General features: G+C 47.2%; 1 protein-coding gene across 1 annotated transcript in view; it reads right to left on the bottom strand.

Moving 5' to 3' along the window:
• The window catches only part of CLPTM1L (CLPTM1 like), a 1,089,711-nt gene that overhangs the window by 970,309 nt on the left and 107,017 nt on the right, over positions 1-12,385 (bottom strand). Inside the window, exon 4 of the mRNA XM_069219638.1 lies at positions 7,776-7,921. Coding sequence (XP_069075739.1) covers positions 7,776-7,921 — 146 coding nt within the window. The remainder of the gene's footprint in view (positions 1-7,775; positions 7,922-12,385) is intronic.

The raw sequence follows: 12,385 nt of genomic DNA, 5'->3' as shown, positions 1-12,385 counted from the left end.
TTCCCCTTCCGCTTAGGAATTGTCCTCCTCTATATGAGCCACAAAACCCTCCCCTCTGGTATTTTGTCTGATAGGTGGGTCTGGTTTGCGAGGTGGAAGGCTCTGGTGTTTGCATTCGAAAACCCCCTCTAAATTGTGGCTTTCTAAATGTGCCTCTGCCCTGTGGGGAGTAGAGCGCGCACATGGCTTTGGCCGTGTCCGTGTCTTTCTTTAATTTTTCAATTGCTGTGTCCATTTCCAGCCCAAACAATTGTTCTTGGTTAAAAGGCATGTTCAACACCGCTTGTTGGATTTCTGGCTTGAATCCAGAGCTTCTTAACCATGCATGCCTTTGAATGGTTACTGCGGTGTTGACCGTTCGTGCTGCCGTGTCTGCCGAGTCTAATGCGGACCTTATTTGGTTGTTGGATATTGCTTGTCCTTCTTCCACAACCTGCTGGGCACGTTTTTGGTGTTCTTTGGGCAAGTGTTGTATAATGTGTTGCATCTCATCCCAGTGTGCCCTATCGTAGCGAGTAAGTAGGGCTTGCGAATTGGCGATTCGCCATTGATTTGCTGCCTCTGCTGCCACTCGTTTGCCTGCTGCGTCAAACTTTCTACTCTCTTTGTCAGGAGGTGGAGCGTCTCCTGACGATTGAGAGTTTGCCCTCTTTCTTGCTGCTCCTACAACCACCGAGTCCGGTGTAAGTTGCTGTGTTATAAACACAGGATCCGTTGGGGGAGGCTTGTACTTCTTCTCCACCCTAGGTGTGATAGCCCTTCCTTTAACGGGCTCCTGGAATACCTGCTTTGCATGTTTGAGCATACCCGGGAGCATTGGCAGACTCTGGTAGGAAGCGTGAGTGGATACCAAGGTGTTGAACAGCAAATCATCCTCTATTGGCTCAGAATGCATTGCTACATTGTGGAACGTAGCCGCCCTGGATAGTACCTGCGTATATGCAGTAGTGTCCTCTGGAGGTGACGGCTTTGATGGGTAACAATCTGGACTGTTATCTGATACTGGTGCATCATATAAGTCCCATGCATCTGGATCATCCTGTGTCATCCCTGTATGCATAGGTGACTGCATTGGAGGTGTTCCCACTGGAGACAGCTGTGGTGAGTGTATTGGGGAAGGTTGTGGAGAAAACCTTGGTGGTGGGGATTTTTCTCTGGCCACCTTCGCCTTCGGCTGCATTTCTGTCTCTTGAAATGCCAGTTTTCTTTTGGTTTTAATTGGAGGAAGAGTGTATTTTTCCAGTCTCTTTCTGGATATGCAACCTCCTTTGCGTATGGTCTGGTTCATCTGTACTTATTTCCTGCTCAAATCTGTCTCTTTCATGCATTTGGTTGGAAAGTCCTTGCTCTTCTGTGTAAGAGCCTCTTTTCGTCTCTAAAGCCGCTTTTTTCGGTACCGATGTTTTCGAAACTGTTTTTTTCGGTTCCGACTAAATTTTTCTCACCTTGGGTGAGTCGAACTCTGTCGAGATCGTTCGGTGCCGGAATCTCGACCGGAGTCAGAAGTCTTCGGCAAATCTTTGGCCTTTTTCGGTGCCGATGTTTGGTGACCTTCTTTTCAATGGGATAAGCCATGGCCTGCTGGCGTCCCCTTGGCCTTAACGATCTTAGTGTGAGTTTTGCACGGGGCAACTTTACTCACTGTTCCTTGCACTGTCGAGGGTCGCTCACTTTCAGATTCGTCAGAGTCCGTCCCCTGGATGGAAATTCTTTCCTCCTCTACGATGTCGAGTTGTTCTTTCGGTGTCGACGCCATTTGTAGTCTTCTCGCTCGATCACGTAGGGTCTTTTTAGATCGAAACGCTTGTCAAGCCTCAAAAATATCCTCCCTGTGTTCTGGTGACAAACACAGATTACAGACTAGGTGTTGGTCTGTATAGGGATACTTCGAGTGGCACTTCGGACAGAAGCGGAAGGGGGTCCGGTCCATTAGTCTTCGACGATGGATGTGGTCGGGCCGACCAGGCCCGCTGAAGAACGGAAGCCCCGAAGGGCCGCCGGAGAGCTCCTGCTGTCGGTGCCAATACAATAACACTAACCCAGTACCAAACGAGAACAATACCGTCGATTTTTCGATATTTAGCTAACTTTCCCGACTCGAAATACGGAGCGAAGAGGAACACGTCCGAACCCGATGGCAGAAAGAAAACAATCTAAGATGGAGGCGACGCCCATGCGCAATGGAGCCCGAAAGGGAGGAGTACCTCGGTCTTGTGACTCGAAAAGACTTCTTCGAAGAAAAACAACAACTTGTAACACTCAGAGCCCAACACTAGATGGCAGGATAATGCACAGCATGTGTATCTGCAGCTACACGTCAACGAACATAATATATATATATACACATACATACATATACACACATATATATACACCCTAGGAAATCTTGGTAAACCAACCAGGCAGGTGGGACCGTGAGGAATCCACAGATAGCTAGTGTATCCACCAGAAAAGGCGTTACCGAAGGTAATTAACTTGTTCTTCTGATGGATACAACTACCTGTGGATTCCTCACCTAATGAATAGAGTCCCAAAGCAGTACCGCACTCGGTGGCGGGTGCCTGAATGGTCACACCAAGAAATCCTGCAGCACGGACTGTGCAAAATGGCCATCCCTCATAACCTCCGAGTCCAAGCAATAATGCTTTGCAAAAGTGTGGAGGGAAGCCCAAGTTGCTGCCATACAAATTTCAGCCAGAGGAACACCTCTAGCCAAGGCCTAAGAGGCCGACTAAGCCCTAGTGGAATGGGCTCTAATTCCAACAGAAGGAACCTTCTTTGCCAAGGAATAACATACTTTTATGCAAAGAATGACCCACCTGGACAATGTTCTTTTGAGGACAGCCTTGCCTTTCCTCTTCCCCACTTATCCGACAAAGAGCTGATCGTCCACCCGAACTCTCTCGTTCTCTCGATGTAGAAACTTAAAGCTCTCCTCGGGTCAAGCCGATGCAGTCTCTCCTCCTCTTTTGATGGATGGGGAGGAGGGTAGAAAGACGAGAGTGATATAGATTGTCCCAAATGGAAGGGTGTAACAACCTTCAGTAGGAAAGCAGCCCTGGTCTTCAACACCACCTTGTCCGCATGAAAAGAAGTAAAAGGGGGTTTAACGCTAAGCGCTTGAAGTTCACTCACTCGCCTAGCCGACGTGATGGCTATGAGAAAAACAGTCTTTAATACTAAAAACCACAGAAAGGCCGACAGTGCCGACAGATGGCCCTTAACAGTCGCAACTGCACAACCCCTCTGCACCAAGGACAACATAAACAACAAAATGTCCGACAAATGGGCCGTAAAGGATCAATTTGCTTCTCTCCACACCAAGCAACAAATTTTGCCCATCTGCCAGCATAGATAGATTTGGTGGAGTGTCGCCTGGCCGATAAAATAACGTCCACCACTTCTGGCGGGAGAGAAAAGGAACTCAGATTGCCCCGTTCAATCTCCAGGCATGAAGGTGCAGGCTCTAGAGGTGGGGGTGTAGAACCTGCCCCTGCGACTGCGAGAGGAGGTCTGCCCTGTGAGGGAGACGGAGCGGAGGGCACAGGGAGAGTTGGAGAAGGTCTGTGTACCACACTCTTCTTGGCCAATCCGGAGCTATTAAGATGACTTTGGCCCGGTCTTGGTGAATCTTCCTCAGAACCCAAGGAATCAAGGGTATGAGGGGGGGGGGGGAACGCGTAAAGCAACTGGCCGTACCAGGACATCTGAAACGCGTCCCCCAATGCTCCTTGCACCGGATACTGGAGACGGACAGTGCGCATTCTCCCGAGTGGCAAAGAGGTCTACCTGAGGGAATCCCCACATCAGGAAGATGTGAAGGATCAGGTCTAGATGGAGACGCCACTCGAGATCAGCCGAGAAGTGCCGACAGACTGTCCGCACGTACGTTCAGAACTCTGGCCAGATGGTTTGCTACTATGCAAATCTGATGGTCCTGTGCCCAGAACCAGAGCCGCAGAGCCTCTCTGCAAAGAAGGTACGACCCTACTCCTCCCTGCTTGTTGATGTACCACATCGTGGTAGTGTTGTCTGTCAGGACCTGAACCAACTGACCGCAAAGGTAAGGGAGGAAGGCCTTGAGAGCCAAACGTATCGCCCGCAATTCTAACAGATTGATATAAAACATCTGTTCCACTGGAGACTAATGACCTTTGACCTCAGGTCCCCCAGATGAGCTCCCCACCCTAGAGTGGAGGCATACGTTATAACCGTGGCCACTGGTGGTGGTAGCAAAAACGGCCTTCCTTGGGAAAGGTTGCCATCCGCAGCCCACCATTGTAGATCCGCTGCAGTGTCCCTGGAGATCTTTATCGACTCCTCAAGATCCCCTCTGTGCTGAAACCACTGCCTGCCTGCGGAGGCACCACTGAAGAGCCCTCAAGTGCCAGTGTGCATGAGTGACCAACACAATGCATGAAGCAAACATACCGAGCAGACGAAGGACCTTGAGGACTTGAACAACCACTCCACTTTGAAACATTGGAATCAACGCCTGAATGTCCTGAATCCGCTGAGGCGGAGGATAGGCCCGATTCAATGTTGTGTCCAATACTACCTCTATGAACAGGAGGCATTTGAATTTTTCCCATTCGAGGAACCAATTAAAAACTCTCAGGTCTAGGATAGGTCTCAACCGACCATCCTTCTTGGGGATCAGGAAATATCTTGAATAACAACCCTGACCCCTTTCCTGATCTGGAACCAACTCCACTGCACCTTTCGATAAAAAGACTAGAACTTCTTGCTGCAACAACAGGAGATGGTCTTCTGTGCAAAGGGATGGACGGGGAGGGATGGGAGGGGGAAACTCCCGAAAAGGAAGGGCATAGCCTTTCCCCACAATATTGAGGACCCCGGAGTACGATGTGATCAACTCCCACATGCAGAGAAAATGAAACAGCCTTCCCCCTACAGGAGAAGCATGGGATGCAATGGATGGAGGACTAAGGCTGCTTTCCCTGTTGCACCCCCCGGGAGGAAGAGGAAGAGGCAGGGTGATGCTGGGTGGCCCCTCTCGTTCTATCCCTACCCCGCCCTCTATAGGAAAGACTAGAAGGTTGTTGGCCTGGTGGTTGGGGTCTCCCCCGAAATGAAGTTCCTCGTCCAAACCCCCTGAATATTCTAAAAAACCTGAACAGGGTGGTCGTAGAAGCCTGCAGGCCTAGGGACTTGGCAGTAGTCCTGCTCTCCTTAAAGTGCTCTAAGGCAGAGTCAGCTTTGGAACCAAACAGCTTGTCCCCATCAAATGGCAAGTCTAACAGGGTCGCCTGTACATCTGCTGAAAATTCAGAAGACCTGAACGATGCATGTCTCCTGGTGAAAATGGATGTTCCCATTGCCCTGGCCACCGAGTCTGATGTATCTAGCCCCGACTGAATAACCTGAGTCACTGCCGCTTGCGCATCAGATAGGAGACCCCACATATCCTGAGGCAAATCAGGTAGCACAGCCTTGGCTGTGTCCATCAGGGTATGAATATACCTGCCCAAAACACAAGTGGCATTTGCAGACTTAAGGGCCATACTGCACAAAGAAAAAGTCTTCTTGGCAGACTGCTCCATTCTTTTCGACTCCCTGTCCGATGGTACACCAGGGAAGGAACCAGGAGCCGAACATGAGTAGCACGAGGGCTGAACCACCAGACTCTCCGGAGTCGGATGCCGATAGAGGAATCCTGGGTCCCCAGGAGCCACTCTATATCTTCTCGCCACTGATCTGCTTACAGCAGTCGAAGATGCAGGTTTCCTCCAGACTTCCAGGATTGGTTCTGTGAGAGCCTCGTTGAACGGACGGAGTGGCTTTGCAGCCGCCGAAGCAGGATGCAAGACTTCCTTCAGAATGTTCGTATTTACCTCAGCTGCCGGCTGCTGCAAAATCCCCAAAACGAGGTGTAGTGTGTCCTAAGGAAGCTTGCAGTACTTTACTCCTGCTTTTCTAGGCTCTGGGATGGGGTAATTTACTTACCTTTACTGTATTCTTATCTCCCAGCGAATCTGCACACACTACACTTGTCTACGGGGGGATTCGTGACTCGCATTCCACTTTCTTAGTATATGGTCTGTGTTGCCTCTAGACCTATTTTCTCCCATTGCATTCTATAGGATTTCCTACTGTTTGCATTGTTCTATGACTATTTACTTGTCTAATTTTGGCGTCTAGTGTATATATTGTGTATAATACTTTCCTCCAGAAGGTGTATTGTCTCTAAGATATTTTTGGTACTGTGTCACCCAAATAAATACCTTTATTTTTGGTAACACAGAGTATTGTCTTTACTTGTGTATAAGTACTGTGTAACTATAAGTGGTATTGCATGAGCTTTGCATGTCTTCAAGTTCAGCCTAAGCTGCTCTGCTATAGCTACGTCTATCAGCCTAAGTTGCTAGAACACTACTACTTCACTAACAAGGGATAACTGGACCTGGTATAAGGTGTAAGTACCCACTACAAACCAGGCCAGCCTCCTACATCTGCATAGACTGAAAAGCAGTGCCCGCTTAAAGTAAGTTGTGGCTAGCCTGCAGGAGTTGGAGTAGCTTGAAATAATGTTTTAAGCACTGCTTGGCCAACGTTTGCTTGTTGGCAAGATAACACATCCACACAGTAGAGCTATGTAAATGTGTGTGGTGTGGACCATGTGGCTGCTTTGCATATGTATGCCATTGGTATGTTTCCTAAGAATGCCATAGATGCTCCTTTCTTTCTAGTAGAAAAGCGGATTTTGTACCTCCTGCTGAAGCAGCAGCAGATGTTCTACCAAGCACAAAGTTTGTTGGGAAGGGGGAAACTCCCAAAAGGGAAGAGCATACTGTCTAGCAAGAGAATCAAAGCAAAGTTTTGCCATATATTCTGTGGCATGTTTCAGAATCTCTATGTAAAGGAATCATTAAGGTATGACTTTGACCTGTCTATATTCTATTGAATATATATGTTCAAAAGATGCAATGCACTCTAACCTCCTCTGTGATGAGCAAGGGATGGGCTATTTTCTGGGAGATGCTACACAATGCAACTTTAAATATCTTCGGGACAACCACAATCTTCTAGTTTCCCATTAGCCTACCTTTTGTGTAATGTAGTAAAGTTAGCCAACAGCTTGTCCGTGCTTCTAAACAATTCTTGAGACTTTCAAGTCTTCAGCCATAGGAATCTTTTACTTATTGGGTCTCTATGTATGTGATATATAAAGCATTTTAAATTTTGGAATTCACCTTTTCAGGACTTTAGAGGAATGACCAGAGGATTGCACAGTTCTACACATCTTCCACTATCAAAATGTAAAGCCCCTCCAAGTCAGTGTTATGACTGTCCCTCAAAATTGACCTATGTATCCCTTTCACTTCCAGGTTTGGGAATTCCACAAGTGATAACCTGAATTATGTTAAGCTCCTTTCTATTGTTTAGTTTTACTCAGGAAGCTGTGACACCAAGTTCTCTGCATGTGTGTGTGTGGTGTATATCATATACTATAGATTGCACAGGACTAAACTCCCATGCCAAGACTTACTGTATACCATTATTTCAGCATTACATTAAAAAACAAACATATTTGAATCATCTATTTTTAGTACCATGGACAAAAACATGAAAATTGAATATTGAAGCCACCCACACACAACCTACCTTCGATTATCTTGCCTGTTCCAAACGTACATGTTGAACTAGGCTTTCAAATGATTTGTATACTTTGTAGCATAACCATAAACAAACCATTTAAATCACTGCTATCATTCTGGATGGAAACATTAAAGGCAAATTTCATATTTACTCACATTTTCATGTACCGGTGTACATCAGAAGGGAGAGAAGATCCATCAAAAATAAAATCTTCCACCATGACATTTAAAGTCAATCTTGATCTCCAGTGTGAAACAGGATCATCCAAGGCAGTTGTATCTTTCTTACCTGATTCAATTTGCTTCAATTAAGAAACAGAAAAACATTTAGTATAATCCATTGCTGATCCAAGTCTTTATCCTACAGCTCTATATTTGATAAATTATTTTTAAGGCTTTCTGTAGTATTAAACAATTTATAAAAGGAAATAAGTTCTCAAAATGCTTACAGTATGCACTCCTTAAAATGGTTCTCCTGCTTTCCTTTGTTTTACAATACTTTTTATAGAGTTATCAAGTGCTATCCATACAACATATCAAGGCTGTCTGCATATTGGCCAGGGCCATTCAACACGAATCAAGAAACAGCCGGATGCTGCTTTAGATATACGAACACAGCAGAGTAGAACTGTGACCTCTGAGCAGTCTAATATAACTCGGATGATAACATTAAAATAAGAACATCAATTTCAGAACAGTCTCATTGAGAAGTGTCCATCTCCTGAGCTCACTCCATACCACCCGCCCCCCCCCATATCTTATCCACCCCAGACATTCCATTGTCATACTCACTCAGGCCAACAACTGACTACCAGTGCCTATTAAAGTTGTATGTCAGCATAACTGCAATGGGTCTATGGTTCTCTGTGAATCAGAGTGCACCAATAACCACTCCAGTAATCAGTATCAAATGAACTTGTGGACTTCAATCCACTTTGCCCCAAAAATGTAGGGGGAAAAAGGCCTCCCCTATTTGAGCATAGGTGCCAAGTTGGTCATTCATTTGATAAAATATTTGTTTGCAGTAAGCAGTTTTTCCCAGCTTTGAGCATATCTGTGCCATTCAGAACCACTGGCTTAGTTCAATGGCAGAGGAAGTACAGATTGCAATCACCAATCCTGTTGCCACCCACTGCTTCTTGTGTTTATTAAGGATATTACTGCTTGTCATTTAAAAGCCAGGCAGGCTGATGGAGCAATCCAGGTTTCAAGGACTGGCCAAACCTCAGACAGATACCCAGAAGTTCGGGACAACTTCACAAGACATGCAGAATGTCACATCTCCAACAGTCAGTGTGTTACCAGCATGGCAGTCACAGACAACTTAAACGATGACCAGTACCAGGTGTGGTATAATTTAAAGAATGACTGTAGGAAAGTGCCTCTTTGACATGCCCTCCCCAACTTTTCTGCCTGGTTTCTGGTGTAATTTCGACTGAAAGTGCACTGGGTCCCTGATAAATAGGTCCCCATTGCCAGATCTCTTTCCAAAAAAAAAAAAAAAAAAAGAGAGAGAGAGAGAAAAAGAGAGAGAGAAAAAGAGAGAGATTAACACAACTCCTTGATAAGCCTAGCTGCTCAATCTAGATTCTACCACAAATAGAGCTCTAGACCTATCTTTCTCTCTCTGCACTTCTTTGGGGTCCCCTGGACTTCCTGCACAGTGTATTCAATTTGGTACACTATATAGGGAGCCAGCATCTTACAATGAACATTCTAACCTGATCTCTTGAAGGAAAGGTTAATATGAGTCTAACAACGAGGACTAAGTTTTAGATGAATATGTATGTCTAAGCACTCCATGTTAAAAAGTTCTAGTGACGTGAAGTGTATGCTGTGAGAAGTTGGTGGTGACCAGTAAGCTGTGCAGTCCTGAGATTGCCCCTCTAGGGGTGCTCTGTTTGGCCAGATAAAAGCAGATTGGTGAGGAAAAGACAGTTATGGTTCTTTTGCCTAGCTTATTTCTAAGGCAGTGTAGGAGTGGGTAATATTGCCAATGTTGTGAATCTCCCAGGCCCTATTCAGTGAAGAGGTCTGTGAAAGATTTAAATGCTTCTCCTGAGATCATCTGCTCAAGCGTGGCTATTGTAGGAAAGTACCATCTTGCCTGGCAGGTTACCCCCATATTTCACTGTATATATGTTGTTTTAGTCTATGTGTCACTGGGACCCTGCCAGGCATGGCCCCAGTGCTCATAAGTATGTGCCCTGTATGTGTTCCCTGTGTGGTGCCTAACTGTATCACTGAGGCTCTGCTAACCAGAACCTGTGTTTATGCTCTCTCTGCTTTCTAAATTTGTCACTGCAGGCTAGTGACTAAATTTACCAATTCTCATTGGCATACTGGTACACCCATATAATTACCGAGTATATGGTACTGAGGTACCCAGGGTATTGGGGTTCCAGGAGATCCCTATGGGCTGCAGCATTTCATTTGCCACCCATAGGGAGCTCTGACAATTCTTACACAGGCCTGCCACTGCAGCCTGAGTGAAATAACGTCCACGTTATTTCACAGCCATTTACCACTGCACTTAAGTAACTTATAAGTCACCTATATGTCTAACCTTCACCTGGTGAAGGTTGGGTGCAAAGTTACTTAGTGTCTGGGCACCCTGGCACTAGCCAAGTTGCCCCCACATCGTTCAGGGCAAATTCCCCGGACTTTGTGAGCGCGGGGACACCATTACACGCGTGGACTGTACATAGGTCACTACCTATGTACAGCGTCACAATGGTAACTCCGAACATGGCCATGTAACATGTCTAAGATCATGGAATTTACAATTCTATGATCCTCCCGGGTCTCTAGCACAGAACCCGGGTACTGCTAAACTGCCTTTCCGGGGTATCCACTGCAGCTGCTGCCAACCCCTCAGACAGGTTTCTGCCCTCCTGGGGTCCAGGCAGCCCTGGCCAAGGAAGGCAGAACAAAGGATTTCTCTCAGAGAGGGTGTAACACCCTCTCCCTTTGGAAATAGGTGTGAAGGCTGGGGAGGAGTAGCCTCCCCCAGCCTCTGGAAATGCTTTGATGGGCACAGATGGTGCCCATCTCTGCATAAGCCAGTCTACATCGGTTTAGGGACCCCCAGCCCTGCTCTGGCGCGAAACTGGACAAAGGAAAGGGGGTTGACCACTCCCCTGACCTGCACCTCCCAGGGGAGGTGCCCAGAGCTCCTCCAGTGTGTCCCACACCTTTGCCATCTTGGAAACAGAGGTGTCTGTGGCAGCAGGTGACGTCAGAGGCTCCTTCTGATAGGCTCTCACCTCTCTTAGTAGCCAATCCTCCTTCCTAGGTAGCCAAACCTCTTTTTCTGGCTATTTAGGATCTCTGCTTTGGGGATCTCACCAGATAACAAATGCAAGAGCTCATCAGAGTTCCTCTGCATCTCCCTCTTCACCTTCTACCAAAGGATCGACCGCTGACTGCTCAGGACGCCTGCAAAACCGCAACAAAATAGCAAGACTACTACTAGCAACCTTGTACCGCTTCATCCTGCCGGCTTTCTCGACTGTTTCCAGGTGGTGCATGCTCTGGGAGTAGTCTGCCTCCTCTCTGCACCAGGAGCTCTGAAGAAATCTCCAGTGGGTCGACTGAATCTTCCCTCTGCAACCGCAGGCACCAAAAGACTGCATCACTGGTCCTCTGGGTCCCCTCTCAGCACGACGAGCGTGGTCCTTGGAACTCTCCAACTCTGTCCAAGTGACTCCCACAGTCCAGTGACTCTTCAGTCTAAGTTTGGTGGAGGTAAGTTCTTGCCTCCCCACGCTAGACTGTATTGCTGGGTACTGCGTGATTTGTAGCTGCTCCGGGTCCTGTGCACTCTTCCAGGACTTCCTTCATGCACAGCCAAGCATGGGTCCCCGACACTCTAACCTGCAGTGCACAACCTTCTGAGTTGTCCTCCGGCGTCGTGGGACTCCCTTTTGTGACTTCGCGTGGACTCTGGTTCACTCTTCTACCAAGTGCCTGTTCAGGTACTTCTGTGGGTGCTGCCTGCTTCTGTGAGGGCTCCCTGACTTGCTGGGCACCCCCTCTGTCTCCTCATCCAAGTGGCAACATCCTGGTCCCTCCTGGGCCACAGCAGCACCCAAAAACCTCTACCGTGACCCTTGCAGCTAGCAAGGCTTGTTTGCGGTCTTTCTGCGTGGGAACACCTCTGCAAGCTTCATCGCGACGTGGGACATCCTTCCTCCAAAGGGGAAGTTCCTAGTCCTTTTCTTTCTTGCATAACTCCAAGCTTCTTCCAACAGGTGGCAGCTTCCTTGCACCCTCAGCTGGCATTTCCTGGGCTCCTGCCCACTCACGACACTGTCGCAACTATTGGACTTGGTCCCCTTGTCTTACAGGTACTCCGGTCCGGAAATCCACTGTTGTTGCATTGCTGGTGTTTCGAATCCCCCTATCACGACTTCTGTGCTCTCTGGGGGTAGTAGGTGCACTTTACACCTACCTTTCAGGGTCTTGGGGTGGGCTATTTTTCTAACCCTCACTGTTTTATTACAGTCCCAGCGACCCTCTACAAGCTCACATAGGTTTGGGGTCCATTCGTGGTTCGCATTCCACTTTGGAGTATATGGTTTGTGTAGGCCCTATACCTATGTGCTCCTATTGCAATCTATTATAATTCTACACTGCTTGCATTACTTTTCTTGCTATTACTTGCATAATTTTGGTCTGTGTACATATATCTTGCGTATATAACTTATCCTCATACTGAGGGTACTCACTGAGATACGTTTGGCATATTGTCATAAAAATAAAGT

This window comes from Pleurodeles waltl, chromosome 2_2, assembly GCF_031143425.1.
Source record: "Pleurodeles waltl isolate 20211129_DDA chromosome 2_2, aPleWal1.hap1.20221129, whole genome shotgun sequence".
Taxonomy (NCBI): Eukaryota; Metazoa; Chordata; class Amphibia; order Caudata; family Salamandridae; genus Pleurodeles; species Pleurodeles waltl.
Note: the sequence above shows the minus strand (reverse complement) of the source record. Positions and strands in the feature narration are given on the sequence as shown.